The sequence below is a fragment of the Gobio gobio genome (genome assembly GCF_949357685.1).
Source record: "Gobio gobio genome assembly, chromosome: 1".
Classification (NCBI taxonomy): domain Eukaryota; kingdom Metazoa; phylum Chordata; class Actinopteri; order Cypriniformes; family Gobionidae; genus Gobio; species Gobio gobio.
This window is the reverse complement of record NC_137097.1, coordinates 2,710,992-2,732,716: the sequence shown is the minus strand read 5'-3', so window position 1 is coordinate 2,732,716 and position 21,725 is coordinate 2,710,992. Positions and strand designations below refer to the sequence as shown.

Below are 21,725 nucleotides of genomic sequence, written 5' to 3'. Positions count from 1 at the left end.
ACTGCCCTAACCTCATAAATGAGCAAATGATCTGAAATAGCCGAATCTATAACACCAGACATTGCATATTTTGAAGACTGATTTGTAAAGATGAGATCTACAATCGAGCTACGTGTTTTGCCAATTCTTTTTTGTTCCTTGATTAATTGATAAAGTCCGAATTTCATTGCAATGGCTTTCAAAGATTTTGATGATAAGTGGCAGATTTTAAAGCCTCGGGTGCTACCAAGTTGACTTAAATGAATTGGGCTTTTTCTTGGGTGAAAATGTTTTCAAAGGTGGAAGTCGAATGTACTTGTGCAGAGCAGCCGCTCCGAAGGACCCAGCAGGGATTTCGACAGCATGCAGGCCCATCATGAAAGCAAGAAACGCACAGAAGAAACCAACCGAGATGGAAGGATATGATCCAGACTTTGGTTGAGTTTGGTAGTTGCGTTTGCGAGTTTGCATTGACGTGTGTGAAGATCATGAGGATCTTGGACTAATCCTTTGTTTATTTGTTGTCCATATAAAACGGCTATGGCGGACAGCCACAAGACATAACTGGAGCCAGTAAGATATACATATTGCAGCATTCTTGACAAATTTCAGACCTGCAGACGCCCGAGCTGTCGCGTATTTCATGTTTGTTTGCTGTAGCAGGTCATAGCCCTCTGCGACAGCTACCGTCGCTGCTGCTGACGCCATCTTTTTGTACATAAATGTTGCTCACACATTATTGTAGCCCAGTGCTGAAAACAGTGTAATGAGATGTTAGCCATTAATATGTTTATAAGCAACTAAAAAAACCTAAAAAAATATCAGGGCGAATATCATTGGTCAAAACTTCTCTAATGTCCCAAAACCCCCACCAGAGGGTTAAACACAACTCAGGCATCACAGTTATAATGCTTCACAAGCATATGCCAGCTAATTTCAATAAGCAAGCGACTATTTACGTTATTTGTAAAGAAAGGGTCATTCTGTTCATACGGAGTGTAAATAGTGGTAGATACTGTTTTCAAGTATAAATAGCAACAAATAGCATCTTGTTTCTCCTGAGTGCAAATATTGATTGATGCTGTTAATATAAAGTGTAAATAGAAATAATATATTATTTGTACTAAAGATAAACTACAGATGATCCTCAACCTGAATTTTGCTGCTGCGGGAAATGCATTTCTACTCTTGACCACTAAAGCTAAACCTCTCCTGATCTGCAATCGGATGGTCGGACGAATTTCTGGCATGTCAGATATTCTGGTCCCCCTCGTGAGGTTATCGCACAGCTGAAGCAGAGCTACGAACTGATCGCCCTATTTCTCATCACTGCGCCTGCGCGAAAGCAGAAGTTCAACCATTTCATCTTTAATGCAGCAAGAAAGAAAATAAAAAGAGGAAGATCTTTAAGTTCTGTAGGCAGCTATCAAATAGAAGCAATGTAGCAAACTGTTGTGTGCCTCCAGTTCGTGTTGTAAAATGGATAACCCAAGTCTTCCAAACCACCGTAGCCTATCCACGGCATCTTTTATTCATTTAGGTACTTGATAATAATTTACTTGTTTCACTTTTATTTACTATTTATTAACTTTTATTTACTATTATTTAATATTTACTTCATTTTATTATCAGGGGAAATGTGAACCACAATTTTTATTTATTTTTATTTTTATTTGAAATCAAGAAACCGAGTCAGTGAATATCACGCAATGTGCATGAGAGTTATGTTATAGGCCTACCCTAATAATAATAAATATACTAATAATTTAATACATAAATTGGAAATGCTAAAATCCTCCTGATATCGATAGCTGATGTGTTTGACCATAGGCTATCTCTTAATATACACCATCTCAACCTGGCACAGGGGTTTATCGTGCATAGGCTATATTTACTATATATTTGTCACAAATAAAAATGTTTGATCCGTCAGATCCGTACATTAACTCCCAGGGGTCAGCAAAGTAGCCAGCGACTTCACCTTGCTTTTTTTCTTATCAGTGTGAAAGAGACTCAAATAACTGTTGATTTTTGTCATATATTTCAGTGTTATACATCATTCGAATCTGTTTCTACTTTTATTTGTGTATACACAATAAAAACAACATGTTGTGCTTTTTGCAAAATAAAGAAAAAAATGCGATCTACCGCCTCTCTCTCAATGAAAAGAAAATTGAGAAAATTAACTGTAACTTTGTGAATGCTTGTCACACAAACATGAGACATATGTCTAAAGAAACGTTGAAATGTCAGGTTTTAAATAATGTAAATCAAATCGAAAACAAATATTCTCTGTTTATGTAATCTGTTCGAAAACAGAGAGAGTTGTCTGTCGTTCATGAGCTGCCTTATCTGCTTATGCGTTCTATTCAAAGGCAAGACAAAAAAATTGGCTACTAACTAAATAGCATTGTTTTAAATATAAAAAACTAGCCTAATAAAATTATAAAACACTACATTAAAAAAATTCTGTTAAAAACTCCGGACAGTTTTATTTATTTATTTTGTACATATAGTTTAGTGTTTATTCCCTGTGCGATTTTATGAAAAATGAGGAATACAGAATCGTATTCTTATTCTTGAGAAATGAAAAATTTTGTATTGCCAAATAAATTGCAGCGATGCTATGTACAATTAAAACAGTGCAAAATTAACATACAAGCAATATAAATTAAGAATCTCTTTCAGGAAGTTTCTTAGGTCTCCCTCACTGACGCGCACCAGGTCTCTCACGAAATAAAAATTTTCGGGGAAGAAACGCTTTTATATTGTAGGCTATATAATAGGGGTGTAATGATACACTCATGTCACGATTCAATATAAATTGCGATACTGAACTCACGATATGATACATTTTGCGATATTTGAAGTAGAGGTCTTCACGGAGCCCCCGAGACCCGTGGACCCGGGACCCGACCCGGGACCCGTACGGGTTCGGGTCTATATTTTAAATGATCAGCCGGGTCCGGGTCGGGTCCCAATCTATTACTACGGGTCCCGGGTCTGTTTAACATTGTGTGCAATACCCGAGTCGATCCGGACTCGGAGAACACCTGCCCGTGATCAGAGTCAGTCAGCACTGCTTGTGTGTTTTTTGTAACTTGCAACTGTAAAATTAGGATAAGAAAAGTGTGAGCCGGGAAATAAGGTTTAAAAAAAAGAAAGAAGAAAAACACGAGCGATCTCTCTCTCTCTTGCTCGCTCGCCTCACACGCTCGCTCGCTCTCTCTCTCTCTCTCTCTCTCTCTCTCTCTCTCTCTCTCTCTCTCTCTCTCTCTCTCTCTCTCTCTCTCTCTCTCTCTCTCTCGCTCGCTCGCTCTCTCTGCAAGCGCACGGTAATAATAATGGTTACCTTCATGAGTGATGTGTGAAAAAAGCTAAAAAACAACGAATATAAAGAAGTTAAACCCACGGGCACCTCTTCTGTCCGGGCATCCTTCATGCATATTGTGGACAAACATGAGAAAAAAGTAAGTGCTGTCTACGTGTGACGCACTGTTGAAGTTTGATTTGAAATTATATTTAAATAATATATTTAAAATCAGCAACAAAATCTCAGTTGAACTGTCACAAATGTTTTCTATGATGCTCAAATTGCGTAAAAAAGCTCATATTTCAGGTTGCTCCAGCCACCGCGCATGTGCAGTATCAAGCGCGTGTCATTTCTATGGCAACCCGAGCTTCCGCTGTGATTGACTTTAATAATAATATGAATGAACCGTCTTATTTCTTAAAGTTTTGGTGGTCAGGCTCGCTCACAGAGATTATAGCAAATAAATAATGCGGACGTCAGCGGCCACCGAACGAGCAATCGTTATTATAGTTCAAAAAGGCAAACAGTCAAAGTTATTATGCGAGTTAACTCGAGTCGAAATGCAAATCTGCAAAGACGCATTTGTCATCCGTCACCGTGACATAAAGTGGACTTTTAAAGCTGAAATGATGAGTGAATTAAGCACGCTTGGAATAACAAGAGAGGAATAACATGGATTTAACTTTTTGGCAAGGATGTAATGAATCACAAGTAACGTTACAAGGAAGGGAGACGACGGCTAGGTAAGACAAAAAGTTATATTTTTCATAACTTGTTTATTGACTTGTTAATATCAGTTATTGTGGAATATGTGACAAACGGGTCCAGTCGGGTCTGTGTCTTCACGCCGGGTTCGGTTCCAGCTTTTAAATAATAGACGGGTCCAGGTCGGTTCCGGGTACTACGTTTTTGGCATTTCTCGGATCTTCACGGGTCCGGGTCCAGCTTTTGAAATAATAGACGGGTCCGGGTCGGTTCCGTTAAGCACATTACGGGTCTCTTCGGGTTCGGGTATGAATTTTTGGACCCGTGAAGACCTCTAATTTGAAGCCAAAATAAAGAGTTTTTTTACTTTTTATATTATTAAATATTATTATTATTATTATTATTATTATCAGGACCCACAAATATTCCCCCATTGCATTATTATACATTATATTCAACATTATATATAGTCGTTTAATGTAGTAATGTCACTGAAACTCTGTCATTACTCGCACTTTCAATGCAGTTATCATCACAAGAAAGCGTGTCAAAATGACTATTCCCAAACTGTAAATGTTTAGCTCATCCAAAAACATTTATTCTGCATTTACTCACTCTCATGTTGTTTTCGTGCGTCACGCAAGCATTTGAACATCCGTGTTTACTACAGTATGCCCGTTGTGGTAAATCTGTTCATTATATAAATCCACCATGTCTCTTCAGAAGACTTGGATTTGGATTAGACACTCAATTAGTAATTTTACGATGCCTTTATGACATTTATTGGATCTTTTAAGTTTGAGAGGAATGGATTTTAAATGGAGGATCAGAAATCTCTAAGGTTTTATAAAGAATATCTTAATTAGTGTTTAGAAGTTAAACAAAACAACATGAGGGTGAGTAGATGATGACAGAATTACAATTTTTGGGTGAATTATCCCTAATAAATACAGAAAGTTGAGCCTTGGATAAATCACGAATCATATTGTTGCATTTTTATATCGTGATGTATTGATTAACGGTATATCCAGTGCTTGAAGTGGAAAAAATAAAGTGCTGGTACTCACCAAAGGGGAGGGTTGTTGGGGGAGTGTGGTTATGGGGGGAATGTTTAGTCAATACATTAAGAAGGTCCATATTTTAAAGCTCTTTCTAACTTGTACTCATCCTTAAATAACATATAGTTCTTGTAATTGTTTAACTATAGCATTTGTTATAATAAGGGTTTATTTACAAAGCAAGACATTTACATTTTACATTTACATTTATGCATTTGGCAGACGCTTTTATCCAAAGCGACTTACATTGCATTCAAGGTACACATTTTTACAAGACCACTGACGGATCCTCATTATCATGCAGGCCAATGTTAACTTTTTTCTTTCTTTTTTTTAATCTATAGCATTTGTTATGAAAAGTAGCAACACAGTTAGAAACTATAGCTACAACATGACACAGGTGTAATATACATCTTTAGTGAAAAATCTATTCCCTTAACTGATTATCTATTATGAATTCTACAACTAGTCTAAATTTACCACAATAAATACAATAGAACGTGATAAATTCTAGTAAATGTGGTCATCATGAGTTTAAAAAGCTTGCAGGATGATGCTACCCCCTTTTCATCCGTCTTTTTAGTGGCTGTTTTTGATCATGTTGGACCTTCTCCATAGTGTTTTACTACATTTTCAATAGACTTCAAATGGGACGCACATTTTATCATCAGCGTCGCACAGGAACACATTTAGAACATTTTCTTAATTTTTATTGAAAGTAAATGCATTTCTGGTGTGATGTGTGATGAGAAAAGGGAGAAGAGCAAGCTCTGCAAAAGGCGGATTCGAACCCGGGTCGATCGTATCAAAACCAAGATCCTTAAGCCTCATGCTTTACTGACTGCACCACTGAAGATATTGAAATATGAGCGTTTAGTGCCAAAAGTACTTGCCAACAATTTGCTATTTAAAAAAGGTGCGTTTCCGTTTACCGTGACCCCAGAGCGCACGCGCGTATGGTAAATCACTCGTCGAGGACGTGCGCTATGATTAGGACAAAACACACGTTATTAACGTGTAGGCTAAACAGGTAAACCAAACAGGCAGTGTAAACTTGTGTTTGAAGTATCCAAACAGATGAAAGAACGTGCTCTTTTCTTGGTGCTATCAAAATTGCATGCTCACTTTTTACACCTCTTATAAGGTAACGTTATATATTGTTGACCATCTTTTTAAGTAATTACACTATTTACCACGATACACTATGGCAGTTATAGAATTAAATGAAATCAGTATCAACAAAATCCATCTTACCATTTATAAAAATCCACTTACACTGTAATTACAAATGCCTAAATAATGTTATGAGATTTTTAGATTTATGTTCTAAACATAATATTTTAATGATAGAAATATGAAATGTTGGGAAAATTTCAATTATTCCAGGCCTATGAAACTATAAAAAAGGCGCCTATAGTTGGCAGTGTGAGTGGAATCTGGAATCGTTCTAACCAACTGTTCAAAAACGGTGAATTATTCGAGAACGAAACCTACTTTGTTTGAATCTATTTTTGTTGGAAAAATAGAGCAAAACTGTAAAAAAATGACAACTTGTTGTTTATTGAACTGTTGTATAAAATGAATATCGCATTTTGCAATCGTGCTGATATAGGCTACTCTGGAAAATAGCACTCTTGCTTGTATGATATTGCTTAACTCATAATTTCCTCTTTAATTACTTTCAAACGAATGTTTTTTGTTCGTTATTAGCCTATTTTTAATGAAAATACAACAACAATAATATAGTACAATAAAACATTTAAAAAAAACTTGCGTAGGCCTATATTAAACTTTTGTTAAAAAAAACTAATAAGACAGATTACATAAAATTGCTATACCCGAATTATAACAAATAAATAAAAGATATTTGGAAATTCCCATTTAAAACAAGGAACCCTCATCTTGTGGTTTGTGTTTTTTTTTTATTAACAAAAGTGATCTTGCGCTTGTGCCTCTGCTATCGTCCTGTCAATTATCTAGCTTGCGCCTATGATTACAGTTACAGGAAAATTTAAATTCACCATCATCGGTTCCCATCCTCAGCCGCCAGACTGCATGACAGTTTTTGCAATTAGTATTTAATCAATGCTAGATAAATGGGCAAGTGAAAAGGCACGCCATGACACAATTTAGTAGGAACTAAAGAGCGCTCTAGAATGTTTGGTAGCAACATTATTGGGCATCGAGAACCGGTTCCTAGCCTACTTGGAATCGTTAAAAAAATTCAGGTTCTTTTCTTTCTTTTCGTTTCATTATTGGAATCCGATCATAATTTTAATGTTTGTCAATTTGTGACTGTTTTTTTATTTATTTACATTGTTAATATATATATATATATATATATATATATATATATATATATATATATATATATATATATATATATATATATATATATATATATATATGTACATTCCTGTATAATATACTACATGTATAATTATGGTAGGCCTACAGTGGCTGATATGCTTTAAAATAAACCTTTATTATTTACAGCCCATACATAATGATGTCCGGCTCACTTATTTATTTATTTGGGGGGCGCCAAAATTGTTGCTGCATACCCCTCTGGCACTGGGTAGTTGCGCCCCTGCATCCCTACTAAATAATAATACTGTATATGGCACTGCATGTGACACCAATTACAAAAACCAACTGTAGCTAATTATTAAGCATTTGTTCCTTAAAAGGAACTGAATGCCTTGAATTCACCTTACAATAAAAACTAAGTTGATTGTGAATAAAAGAGCTCTGTATCTCCTGCTCCACTTGCATTTGTTTCTATAAAGTTGACAGGGACGCGTTCCTTAAAAGTTCATGTTAAGGTAATCATAACACACTGCTCAAACATTCTAAACCCTACAAAACCCATTCAAACACTTGGATTGAACAATGGATTAAACATTTTTATGTAAAACCTTTAAATAGCTACATAACATTATTTATACATTTGGACACATTGAGACATTTATCCTGAAACAAACTTTGCCTTTGCCTGCTCTGTAAGGGTTTACTCACACTAGGCACGGTTTGCTTTTACCGTGCCCTGGCACAATTGTCCCTCTTCATCAAATAAGGTGAGAACCAGACCCATTATAACCCTAAATATACTTGAATTAAATGGATTAATTGAAAAGTGTACTATCCAAGTAGTATAACAGTAGCGCACAAGTAGTGGTTGTTCCGCGTTCCGGCACGGTTAGTGATCACACTGCATGCGTACCGTGCTCGAGTACGCAAAAATCTGCACACTGCCACTGCTGCTCCCAAAGACTTATTTAAAAACGTTCTTTTGGTCATTCAAACGTATATTACTTCTATGTTCTGCAATGCCTGTTTTCAAGTTTTACCTATATATGCTAAACCACATGGGCATTTAATCATATAAATTGTATTTTTGGTGTTATACAAAATTATTCCCTTAATTTTTAACTGCTTCCCAGAATGAGGATGGCTAAATGTGTGACATTTATTTGTGAAGTTACATTGTGCACATTGTCCATCAGGCTCTTTACAAAAATGACTCATTGCAGGATCTGAACTTAAAATGGCCAACGTTTTCGAACTATATGTGCAAATTCCTTACTTAAAGGTCCCGTTTTTCGTGTTTTTTTGAAGCTTTGATTGTGTTTACAGTGTGCAATATAACATGTGTTCATGTTTCATGTGTAAAAAAACAGTATTTTTCACACAATTTACTTATCTGTATACCGCTGTTTTCACTGTCCTCAAAACGGCCTGAGAATTTCCTCGTTCTATGAAGTCCCTCCTTCAGAAATACGTAACGAGTTCTGATTGTGCCAGCGGTTCCGTGTTGTGATTCGACAGCAGCTTAGCTCACGTTGCCCGGAAAGGTCACGCCTCTTACCATAACGGGGAGATGAACGCGCTCAAACTACAGCCCCTGAAGGCCAAACTAAGGTGATTTGACTCCGGGATGAAAATAACAGCGTCTGAACGACATGGCGACAAACGCAACCGAACCGAACGCAACGCTTCCTCTTCTCCACGAGGGAGCAACAAGACCACGCCCCCTATTTCGCGTATTCTTCTGGGCGGAGGTTAGTCGACAAACTGCTCTACTGACGTAATTAAAGCAGGAAATACCAGGATGTAGTCCAAACCGGCCGTTCGCTGTAGGCTTTGAAAGGGAACTTCTGTCAAATAAAATATCTCGCTTGGCATTGAACTTTGAGCTTTATAATTTTACAGGTATTATTTATGCTCTAACAGCAACATTACACACTAACTAAAGTTTGAAAAATGGGATCACGAAGAACAGGACCTTTAACGCAGAATACTGAATAATACAAGACAACTTGTTATCGGTAGACTTCGAGTGTGTTCTAGAAATTCTTTCTGATCAATATTTACAAATCGTGCTGCAGCCCAGGGGTGGACTGGGGCAAAAAAATTGACTTTCTGGCACAAAGCGGCCCATAACAACCGGTCTGCAACACATGTCAAGTCAAGTCACCTTCATTTACATATCACTTTTACAACACAGATTGCTTCAAAGCAGCTTTACAGTGATAATAAGAAATAAATTTTTTCATCTCACCATGAACTTACCAGCTCATTATGCTCATTAAAGCAATTTTAAACACCACTTACTAACATAAAAATATAGTACATAATGCTATTTATACAGAAATATAAATGCAGTTTTTTATTGAAATGCTTAATGCATTAATGAATGACAGGCATACTTCTTTAGGTTATACTTGGTCTTTCCTGGTGCACATGGCAATTAATAAATCATTTAGAATAAATAATTTAATCATTTTGAAATCTTTTCCATACAGTGAAGTTTAATATCACTAAAGTTCAATACCTACCATAACATCAGTCCATATAAAGCAATGCTATGGTCTAAGACCATTAGTATGTAGTGCAGAATGTGGACTATTTTATGGTGCCTTTCTAGTGGTTATAGTATTTGTCCTTTCAGGAGCTTGACATCTGTCATTTTATGGAATAGAGCTCCAATTGTTTAAAAATCATATTGGTCCTGAAGGTTTTTTTAATGAAAAATACAGCATATTAGAATGATTTCTGCAGAGTCATGTGACTGGAGTAATGATGATACATTCAGATTTGATCACAGGAATAAAAAAACATTTTACTATATATTCACAACAGCTATTAGAAATTGTATTAATATTTCTTAATATTGTGTTTTTACTGTATTTTTAATCAAATAAATTCAGCCCTCTCCTTTCACAAACATTAGTCTTATTTATTAAAAGTCTTAATTATTTCAAACTGTTATTGCTAGTGTGTAAAATAATGCATGTGAACTAACTAGCAAATTATAGCCTATATTTATTTTAGTAGGCTATGACACGTATGACTATGAAAGTTGACAATTTTACCATGTTTTAGTGGAAATAATATTTTGAGTTTTATGAATCATTTTCAAATGACTGTTATATTACTGAAGTCTGGAAACAGACACACAAACATGCACTCTGATATGCTGAAAACTGCTACGTTAATGTTTCTTTCTTACAATTTGAGAAATTCTAAAAAGTCAGCAGTAGTTTGCATCCCTGGAAATGAATGTGTATTGTTTAACATTTTTTAAACAGTAAACAGTCGGGAAACATTGCTGTATTGACTCCTCAAGTTTAGCTGTTTATTTTACCTCGGCTCACATTCAAGCTGCTCGGTTTCTGTGGACAAGAAATCCCGCCTCCTTCGGTTTGATTAGATATCTCAAACATTTTGACATTGATGAGCGCTTTTACACCACTGAGACCGATCAGGCACAATAGAGTCGAGTTTTTCCCCTCAAGTGGGCTGCACTTGTTGTGTCGTCTGGGCTGACAGAAGGATATAGACTAGGCTACATAAATGTACTTACTATTATTCATTCTTCATATATATTTACATAGCAACGGGCCGGCCCACTTTGTCCAGCGGCCCACCGGGAAAATGCCTTATGCTCCCGGTGGCCAGTCCGCCCCTGCTGCAGCCTCTCGAATCCGAGGATCAGCATAACCCCTTTCGTGAAACCTCTGACATAACTCTTTACGTTGTATTTCATACATTTCTTTATATGTCCAAATCCGGCGAATTCTTTTGAACTGACTAATGACCATGTAATGTAGTGATTCTATCAGTAGGCTTTCTATATAGATCTGTCACTAATTTATCATTAGCCGCGTCAATTTCGCAAAAACTCCCATATATCGCAAAAAAGTTTTTACGCTCGCATGAGGTGGTTTTTCAGGCAATACGAAAAAGGAAATTGTCGCAAAACTGCAATGGAAACAGTTTTTTCGCATTTACAGGTCACCTGGTATGGTCACGCATTGCTCTCACATAGGGCCTACATATCATTTATTTCCACTCAAGTATGTCTAATAACGAGATTTTATGTCGTTATATTTTCTCCTAATAAGGAAAGTGCCGTAACTTTATAATGACGGACCCCGGTGCAACCACAAATATCATAACTATCTATAGGTCTACTGTAATTAAGACATATATTCAAGAAATGTATTAAAACAGAAATATAGTTTCAGCCTTGCTCAAAGACTGAGGAAAGAGGCCAGTTACGCACGTCAATCATTCCCGACGATCTTGGTTTGCTTCTTATTTATTAAATATACAGCCAAATATTTCATTAAACATTGATCAAAATTAAAATACAATTTATACAAAACGAAATTAATTTTAAAGAAAGAACTTTCTAGAAAACACAATTCACAAAATGTCTCCAGACATCTGATTATGTGCCTTACTCATGCTGCTCACTTTTCATAATCAACATATGAAATTAAAAGATTATAATATTTAGACAAAGCCTAACTATATGAAACTAAATAGGCTACGTTTTCTTTAACCCTCTGTCCAACGAAGTCGTCGGTGCCTTTTGATGGATTTTTTCCTTATTCCATTTCCAGCGGAAACTCACAATACTCCGTCATTTTTAGCCATACAGATAGGCTACGTGCAAGACATAATTATAAACAGTAAACTGTCTACTTTTATTTGTGTACACTCACAAGCAAAGCCCGTGGGCAATGCGTCACAATAACCTGCGTACGTAAAAGTCGATCATTCTTTACAGATGATGATATGTTTGGACAGAAGACGAGTTCTTTATTAAACTCATAAAAAACAACAGAATATAAAATGCCACAATTTATCTAACACCTCATATGTGCCGCTCAAGTATAAGGTGCTTTCCTTGCCATCAGTGCTATAACACACACGTCTCTTTCCATTAAAATAATGGCGTGCGGTGGCTGGGATACTATCTTTTATTATGAGTAAGTCAAGAAAACTGACTTGACACTCATCATAATCAATGGTAAATTGAAGATGTTCACTACTACGATTAAGAAATTGTTTAAACTCAAGTAGTTCACTCTCCGAGCCGCACCATTTAAGGAAGATATCATCAATCTGCTGACTCCTATTTTCTTTTATATGTAATATTGGTCATTTTTTGTTGTGCATTTTTCTGTTCTGATATTTACAATATATTAACTAATATTGACTATACTATATTAACTAATTCAAAATTAATTCAAAACCCATAACCACAATTACATAGTACTTAATCAGTTAGTTAATAGTCATGTGTCACAACAAGTAAAGTCATAACATAATGATACATTTGTAAATCATTAGCTAATGATTAATTAAAGCAGACAACTGGAAGTTGAAATGCATGGCTTTGACCCGTTGTGGTAATTAACGCATTCATTTACATTATTAGTTAAGATAATATGTTATTAAGGAATTAATACATTATGACACATTTAACTAATAACAATTTAATGATTAATTAATCTATTAATCATATAGAATCTTCATTAGTTGCTGATGTAGTAATCATTAATAAATGGGTTAGTTCACCATTAGTAATACATTAACTCATGATTATCTGTGCATTAGTTAGGCATGAATTAATGCATACTAGTGAACCCATATTGTAAAGTGTTACCAGATCTTTTTATGAGGCCAAATTAATTTAAGACTTACCCATCAATCAGAGATGCCTTTGCTGTGTGTGTTTTTCCTGCCTTACTCTCATCCGGATCGTACCATTGAGAGAGATTAAACCTGTCGTTTGGGATCTGAACTGCACAGTTCTCTCCATGAAGGAGGACTCGCCAGAAGTTTTCAAGTCCCTCACCTGAAACAGAAGAAAACATACAATGTAAAGGCCAAAATCATGACATACAAAACACTGTAAATTGATAATTACCTCCAGGAAAATGGCATCCGATGCCAACAACAGCGATTTCTACATCCTCATCCATCATGTTTCATATGCTGTGTGTCCAGATACATTTGAGTTTATAATCTATAGACAGCAAAAACAAACATTGAGGCAGTTCAATAAATATTCATTCATGGCATTTCATATTTTCGATTTCTTCTTCATTTATGCATTTATTTAAGCAGGAAAAAATAGATAAGGGACATCTTATACCCTAATTTAGAGACAATCTGAAAATCTGATCAAATATGGAATCTAATTTGAATTATAGCTAAGGTAAATAAACATGTTAAAAGTAGATATAGATTTCACTGTACATTTTTAAGAATATGTATAACTTATACTGATAAGCTGAAGCTGCCTATAATTTTATTTTGTTAAATAGTTTTTCTTTTGTTTTATTTTTTCTTTCTCCAATTTTGGCTCAGAGAATGAGAAAAAAAATAAAGCAATTGAAATATTGACTTACCTGGACGCTCACGTTGAATCTTGCTGAAAATGCTTAAATGAGGCTGAGTCTACCCAATATTTATTTAGTTAAAGGTAATGATTGACTAGTACAACATTTCATGTAGCTGGAAATCATTACCTGTTTCATTAGCTATTAGCTCATAAAACAATTTCTTAAAACCCATCTTACTGTAATCAGTCTCTTATGTGAAATAGTGTAATTTACACTGGAATAGATAAAGTTGACTCAACTCTTTATCGCATGTTTGATATTTAGATAAAACCGAACTGAATTCAGCTTTGTAATTTCTCCAGACATTATAAAACTTCTCAATTGGCCAATACAGCAGAATGTACTAGTGATATCAAAGACTGAATGGTTAGTATTTTCCTTCATAATTCTGGCAAAACAGAGATATTATTTATTGGATCAAAAACATTAGACAGTGAATATAACTTTGTTTTAATGTATTTACTGTTAGGCCATCTTTCATCTTCTAGGGTTTAAGAAACTGGGTGTTTTGTTTGATACCAATCTGTACTTTGACAATCACATTTTCAATGTTTGCAGAACAGCTTTTTTCCACCTGAGAAATGTTGAGCTAAGACATATTTTGGGCCAGAGGAGAACTGAGCTGACTGAGCCTGTTTTTTTTCCTCCATTCTGTCTCCTGATGGAGTTTGGCTTTCTTGCCTTTGACTTGATCAGTTGAGGTTTAAAGACCTCACACCACATTTATTGATTTGACTTCACTGACACTATTGAGAAAAAAAAAAAAACTGAATTGAGTTGAATAATGACACTAATTTCTTCTGTAGAAATGCTAATCGCTGAACCAACTTTGTTTCATAATTGACGAATTTTGCAACATTGACACTGTGATTGAACTGAATCAATGCTGATTTGAGCGGAATAATGACACTATTGTATGTATTGTACTCAATACTGTTGTACTGAATATGAATTTTCATCATTGATTATCATTTTCCTGTTCATTACCGTGAAGCTGATTTGAAACGATCTGTGGCGTATAAAGCGTTATAGAAATAATGGTGACTTGACTTGACACATGCTGTCTGTCTCTGATAATAAAAAACGTATACATACATTCATGACATCAGGTTGCTGTTTTGTGTTAACCCATAGTGTGAAGGATCGCCGACGGCCCCAGATTACTGTTGTTTAACATTCACTGCTGGTTAAAACATCACAGTCTTACTTTATCTGGACAAACTCAGTATCATTAGACAGATTAAAGACTCCAGCTTTCATATTTGAACACTGTTTATGATAAAACTGGGTTGTAGTGACATTCATTTCTTACTTTTTGCCAGGAGTGCAACATAATCGATCTGTAATGAACAATATTTTGAATGGGATATCACATACAAATGAATTCTCTCTCGTCTGCTGCGGTTACATTGTGTCCACACAGCTCACAAATAACAGATTTCAGTTCACCTCTTAGTTCAAAAGTACACATATTTGGAGAAATATTGATTTATTATCAAATGTTTGCGAAATATTTCGTCATACAGAAAACAATTTCTATTCATTTCTCACTGAATTATCAGTGTCCATTCCTTTTTTCTTTTTTAACCACGGCGAGAAAAAGAAGAAACGAACGGTTGTATTTTTAAATGCTATGTTGAATATCAAAATTTAGATTAAAACGTTATACACAAATTTCATGCGCATGAAATAAAATATTGACTTATTTTCAGATTTTTGTTTATTACCCAAATTTAAAAAGGACAGATTAAAGTCGAAAAAAATGTCAATTTAAAAGAGTTTCCTTTTGTAAATTAAGCCTACTGTTTCTCCCTCACTTTCGATAACCTGAAACCATGATAATAGCCTACATGACTTGAAATTTAAAGCCGAAACGGGTCCCTTTTGTTCCCGTAAAAAAAAAAGTCAACCCATTCTCACTCACGAGGGGTCCGATACTGGCGCATGTCCAAGAGGATGCTGGACCCTTAATGTGGCTTAATGTACTATAGTGATATTGGAGGAGCAAATTTAGTACACTAAAGCATATGTACAGATAAGCAGATGAGCCCATGAACACAATTAATAACACGGTAAGCGTTTTCCTAGACAATAAACTACAGTTATGAAGAAAACGCTAATGCATTAAGACAGTGATATTAAAAGCCCAATAAAGCTATACAGACAAGCAGGTCAGGCCGAATATGAAGACAAAGCTCTTAAACGTTCAGCGTTTTCCACACTTAACTTAAAAATATTGTCCTTACAATTTGTTTACGTTGCCGTCGTCTTACCAATATGCTGGTGATTGCCTCCTCCACCGAGGCAAAGGGTATGGGAAATTTTGTCTTCATGAAAATTACATATGGGGTATAATTTTGTCATTATTGGTATATTTTCAATTTGAACAGCAAGACATAGCATAGGCTATAGCATATAAAGTGACTCCTAATCCTTAACAATTGCTCGATATAAAACAATATAAAACACCTAACAGCCAGACAAAATAGTCACAGAAATGTATATGTCCTTTGGGCCTTTTTTTATAACCACAAGCGGGAACTCGATAATGTGCTAGAGCCCTAAACAAGAGGCTATAAGGTTTAGAAATGGTCATGTTTAGGTTAAAATATAAATGTAATAATAATAATAATAAAAATAATTTAATGAATAAAAATTAATCTGTCATCTTTTAGGCTCTTGATGCGAGTCATTCTATTGACGCCAGAGGAAAAAGGCACTAGAGGGTGTTTCAGCAAGACGCAAAACACTAGAAATTAAATTTAGCATTTTTACATATTAAAAAACAAGTTGTATATAATTTATATTATTTTCAATGAAATAATTTTAAAAATGATCTTGTATCTGCTAATTATATTCATCAGTATTAAAATAAATAAGGAAGATTTCATATTTATTTATTTATCATATTTTCATATTTTCCATATTTCATTCCTGGTTTAAAAAAGGAAAAACGAAAAGTACTTTTTGGTCATTTCATTTCCTGTTTGGAATGGAATAACGAGAAATTAAAATTATTCATTTATATTCCAAAAATATTCAAAAATATATATATATTTTTTTTGTTTAGTTTAAAAAAAGATTTTTTTTATTTTGGCTGTATTTTTCATACTGACAAATGAACTTTAATAAAAAAAAATTCTGAAACCACACACTGTTAACTATGCACAATATTTGAAGCAGAAATATGTTGCTAGTCATGTAATTCGTGCTGTTGCGACTTGCAAGCAACCCCATTTATGTGAGCCACAGTATAACAGATTATTTTAACATGATGTAGCCTATTTACCATTGATAAATACAGTGCAAATAGTTCCGTCTCGTTGGATAAAAGGGAAGTGGAAATAAAAATCAATAATAGGCTGAACTGTACCATAATAATATGTATGTAACAGTTACCACTCGTCTTTTATTTACATCAAAAGGAAGGTAGGCGTGTGTGACACATTTATAAATAATTTAAAAAAATTGAATAGAAATAAAGCTTATATTTATGAATGTAAGCATGTGTAGCCTACTGGGTTGAGAAGAAAGAGACAGAAAGAGAGAAACTAGAATCAATGTTAGAGTAAACATACATTAATACTGACTAAATTAACAGCAGGGTTTAGGATTAATTAAAATCATGTTGTTTGCAGAGCACGGCATACCTTTAAAATGTTATTAGTTTTATTATAAAAATAATAACATTTTATTACATACTGAATTGGGCAATGTTTCTCTGAGTTTTCTTTATTATGTTGGCTTGGGAAAGCCAGCATATAGGCCTATTTAAACATTATTATTATTATTTACTATTATTATTATTATTATGAAAAAATGGACTCCGCCTAGAACTTTAATGCTTCACCAAACTGAGCTCAGACCTTCAGACTGGTCTGACTCGCTTATATCTTTTCTAACTGGTCAGACTTACTTTCCCAAAAAATCCATTGACTTGCATTATCTGAGCAAAGAAGGCCGTAATGCTTAATACTGTCCACTAGGTGTCAGGATAATAAGTCTTTTCTACTCACTTTCCCTGTTTGCATCAGTTTAAATGACAAATGAATTTCATTCATAAATAGGCCATATCTGCGTATGAGAACGAGCTTTACACTTCAAGCTGTACAACTAATTAAATTTACATTTACATTTATGCATTTAGCAGACGCTTTTATCCAAAGCGACTTACAACTGAGCAGTACAAGAAGCGATCCGTCATGAAGAGGCAACAAAACACAAAAAGGGCCTGAAGTACTAAGTTTTGGACATTACTCAGAGCATCATACGCCAGGACAGGGAAGGAGTAGAGGAAAATAGAAGGAAAATAAGGAAAATTATTTTATACATTTATTTTAAGATAAGGTTAAGTGCTCGCGGAAGAGGTGAGTTTTCAGCTGTCGTTTGAATGTTGTCAGTGATTCTGCAATTCAGATGGAGGTGGGAAGATCGTTCCACCAGCAGGGAACGGTGAATGAAAATGTTCTGGAGAGGGATTTTTTGCCTCTCTGTGATGGTACCACAAGCCGTTGCTCCTTCGCTGAACGAAGGCTTCTGTTGGGGGTGTAGACTTGTAGGAGCAAGTCAAAGTATGCAGGAGTTGAGCTCGTGGTGGATCTGTAAGCGAGCGTCAGCGCCTTGAACTTGATGCAAGCAGCGAGTGGTAGCCAGTGCAGAGAGATGAAGAGTGGTGTGACGTGGGCCCTTTTGGGCTCGTTGAAGACCAGATGTGCCACTGCATTCTTGATCATTTGGAGTATTGCAATAGTCAAGTCTGGAAATAACCAGGGCCTGGACGAGAAGCTGTGTTGTGTGCTCTGTTAGGAATGGTCTGATCTTCCTGATGTTGTGGAGCGCAAACCTGCATGAGCGAGCTGTCTTTGAAATGTGTTCTTTGAAGGACAGCTGGTCGTCAAATACCCCTGAAGGGGTGATCCGAGAAGAACCTAGCTGGATGGTGAAGTCATGTTGTAAAGTGGGACTGGCGGGGAAGATGAGCAGTTGAGTCTTTGCCAGGTTGAGCTGCAGGTGATGTTTTTTCATCCATGCCGAGATGTCAGCCAGACAGCTGGAGATTCGTGCAGCTACTGTGGGGTCGTCTGGTTGGAATAAAAGGTAGAGCTGAGTGTCATCAGCATAGCAGTGATATGAGAAGCCATGTGCCTGTATGATGGGTCCCAATGAAGTAGTGTAGCTGGAGAAGAGGAGAGGTCCAAGCACTGAGCCCTGAGGAACCCCCGTGGTCAGTTGATGCGCTTGGGATTCCTCTCCTCTCCAGGCAACCTTGAAGGACCTACCTGTGAGATAAGATTCAAACCAATGGAGCGGAGTCTCTGTGAAGCCCAGTGATGAGAGGGTGGACAGAAGAATCTGATGATTGACCGTGTCAAAGGCAGCAGATAGATCAAGGAGAACAAGGCTCCGCAGGGCTTCAGTGACCGACAGTAGTGCAGTCTCTGTGGATTGGCCCCTTTTGAAACCTGATTGGTTGATGTCCAGCTGATTATTCTGTGAAAGGGAAAGATGAAACCTGATTGAAAACAACTCGTTCAAGTGTTTTCGCTATGAATGGTAGGAGAGAGACAGGTCTGTAGTTATCTGTGAGTGAAGAGTTTAATGTGGGTTTCTTAAGCAGTGGAGTTACCCGAGGCACTGATAAGAAAAAAAGCGAGTTGATCGCGCCAGTGCGACCGCCGACTCGTCGTGCGGCTCTTTTCTGGACTGATTGTAATTTTTGTTTAAGTCTTTACTTGATGCACTCAACCACACCACTGGGCAATAATCTAAGTAAGAATCATTGTTTGCACAATTTTAGAAAAACAGTGTTGTGTAAAATCTAAAATGTTTACACATCTCTTAATAACTGACAAACCTCTTCCCATAACTGTTACCCTATTTTCTATGTTTTGACCACTTCAGCCTACTGTCTAATATAACTCCAAGTTATAGTCTTATTTCCTCTAGTCTTATTTCCTCTACCTGTTCAATAGGCACACGCTGTACAGAAAGATTTAACAGTGGCTTGAATTTAAATCGAAATTTGATGCAAACACAATACTTTTGTTTTTTGTCAAGTTTAGAACCAAAGTTTAGGATACGATTATTCCGTATCCACTTTATGACCAATCCCTCTTCCAAAGCTGTAGATAACTGCTTAATTGATGTTGCAGGTAAATATAATGTTGTATCATCAGCATACATGACTGTCCGTGCACACTTTAAAAAAGAGGAAAGATCATTGATAAAAATATAAAATAAAGGTCCTAAACAACTTCCTTGAGGCACACATTGTCCCCAATTAGATTAGATTAAATATATTAGATTGCAATAATTTATGAACCAGTACATCAAAAGCTGAGGTAAAATCTAACAAAACTGCTCCCACTAAGTTATAGTCATCAATCTGTGCTAAGCAATCATCTGTCATCTGTGTTAATGCTGTTCCTGTTGATATGCATACTGAAAATTAGAGAGTAAATAATTATCTTTAAAGAAGCATTGAATTTGCTCAGAAAATATAATTTCCAATACTTTGCTAAAAGCTGGTAGCACACTTATTGGTTGACTATTAGCACCACTAAAACCCAGTGCTTGCATTCTGTAGAGTAATAACCTTTGCTTCTTTCCAAGCTAAAGAAAAAATCCCCTTTTCAATATTGATATTAAAGATGTGGCAAACTGGTTCCACCAAACAGCTGCTAATATCACAAGGCAACCATCCAAGTTATCCATCCCGCTGGATATATATATATAGTTGACAATTTTTGTTCCACTTGTTTTACATTTACCTTGTTCAATTCAAAACACAAGGATGTCTTATCACTTACATTTTTTTTCCAAATAAACTTTCATTTAATGAAATATACAGTACATTTCTTCTCTTAATTTATCAACTTTATCTATGAAAAAAATCATTAAAATAATTTACAATTTCATATGGTTTGGTTAATTTTTTTTTTATATTATTTTTTATAATTAATAACTATCATTTGTAGCTATTAGTGTTGCCAACTTCAACAGAGGACATTAAGGAATACAGTTTTGTTTTTGGGAAGATAAAGGTACACTCTCCATTTCATCATTTGAAACTTAAACCATTGATGGCAGGTAACTGATCATCTGTGACAACAAAATGCTACACAACTGCTGTCTGCAGCCATGTATGTTACAGTAAGTAAAGACTCAAAGTTCAACATAACTCAATTTTATATGTTTCCAGTTAAGATACAAAATGTTAAAATAAAGACATAAAAGAAGAACAGGGTTTTCTTTTATAACTCCATAAAACACGAGTTTTAAGGTGCAGTCATTAATCAATTTGACATCTGCTACAGATTGTCCAGATGTAACAATAAATCTTATCAAAGTTTGTATAGCACCATTAATACAGCGTATTGCGTACTTCACACTACATCATTAAACAAAACCTAATAAAAAAGGGGGTGATTAAGTAATTGTTTCAAAGTTTAGGGTCATGCAAGAGCAAGAGCAAATGCACAATGTCCCCTTTGCTATAATCTGTATCCAGGAACAGTTTTTTTTTGCACCAGATCTGAGAGCTCTTGATGGATTGTATAAGACTAATGAATTAGAGAGGTAAGAAGGCGGCAGATTATTCAAACACTAACAGTTATATTAATTTAGTTTTGAAATGTTGGCAGACATTCACATTTTAATATCTTCTAAAGGGTTAGTTCACCCAAAAATTTAATTTCTTTAATTATTTACTCACCCTCATGTCGTTCCGAACCCGTAAGACCTTCGTTCATCTTCAGAACACAAATTAAGATATTTCTGATGAAATTTGAGAGCTTCCTGACCCCTCCATAGACAGCAATTTAATTACCACTTTCAAGGCCCAGAAAGGCAGTAAAGACATAATTAAAATTGTCTATGTGATCATAATGTTATAAAGAGACGAGAATACACAATTTCTTCTCTTCCGTGTCACTCTCTTACGTCATTCACGTTGTATACAGTGTAAAC

The 21,725-nt window shown here is 35.5% G+C and overlaps 1 protein-coding gene across 1 annotated transcript in view; it reads right to left on the bottom strand.

Annotated features, from left to right (window-relative positions):
- The window catches only part of LOC307136916 (mycocerosic acid synthase-like polyketide synthase), a gene marked incomplete at both ends in the record, with an annotated part of 31,118 nt that extends 17,781 nt beyond the window's left edge, over positions 1-13,337 (bottom strand). Inside the window, 2 exons of the mRNA XM_079834293.1 lie at positions 13,054-13,207; positions 13,280-13,337. Coding sequence (XP_079690419.1) covers positions 13,054-13,207; positions 13,280-13,337 — 212 coding nt within the window. The remainder of the gene's footprint in view (positions 1-13,053; positions 13,208-13,279) is intronic.
- Positions 13,338-21,725: the final 8,388 nt, after the last annotated feature.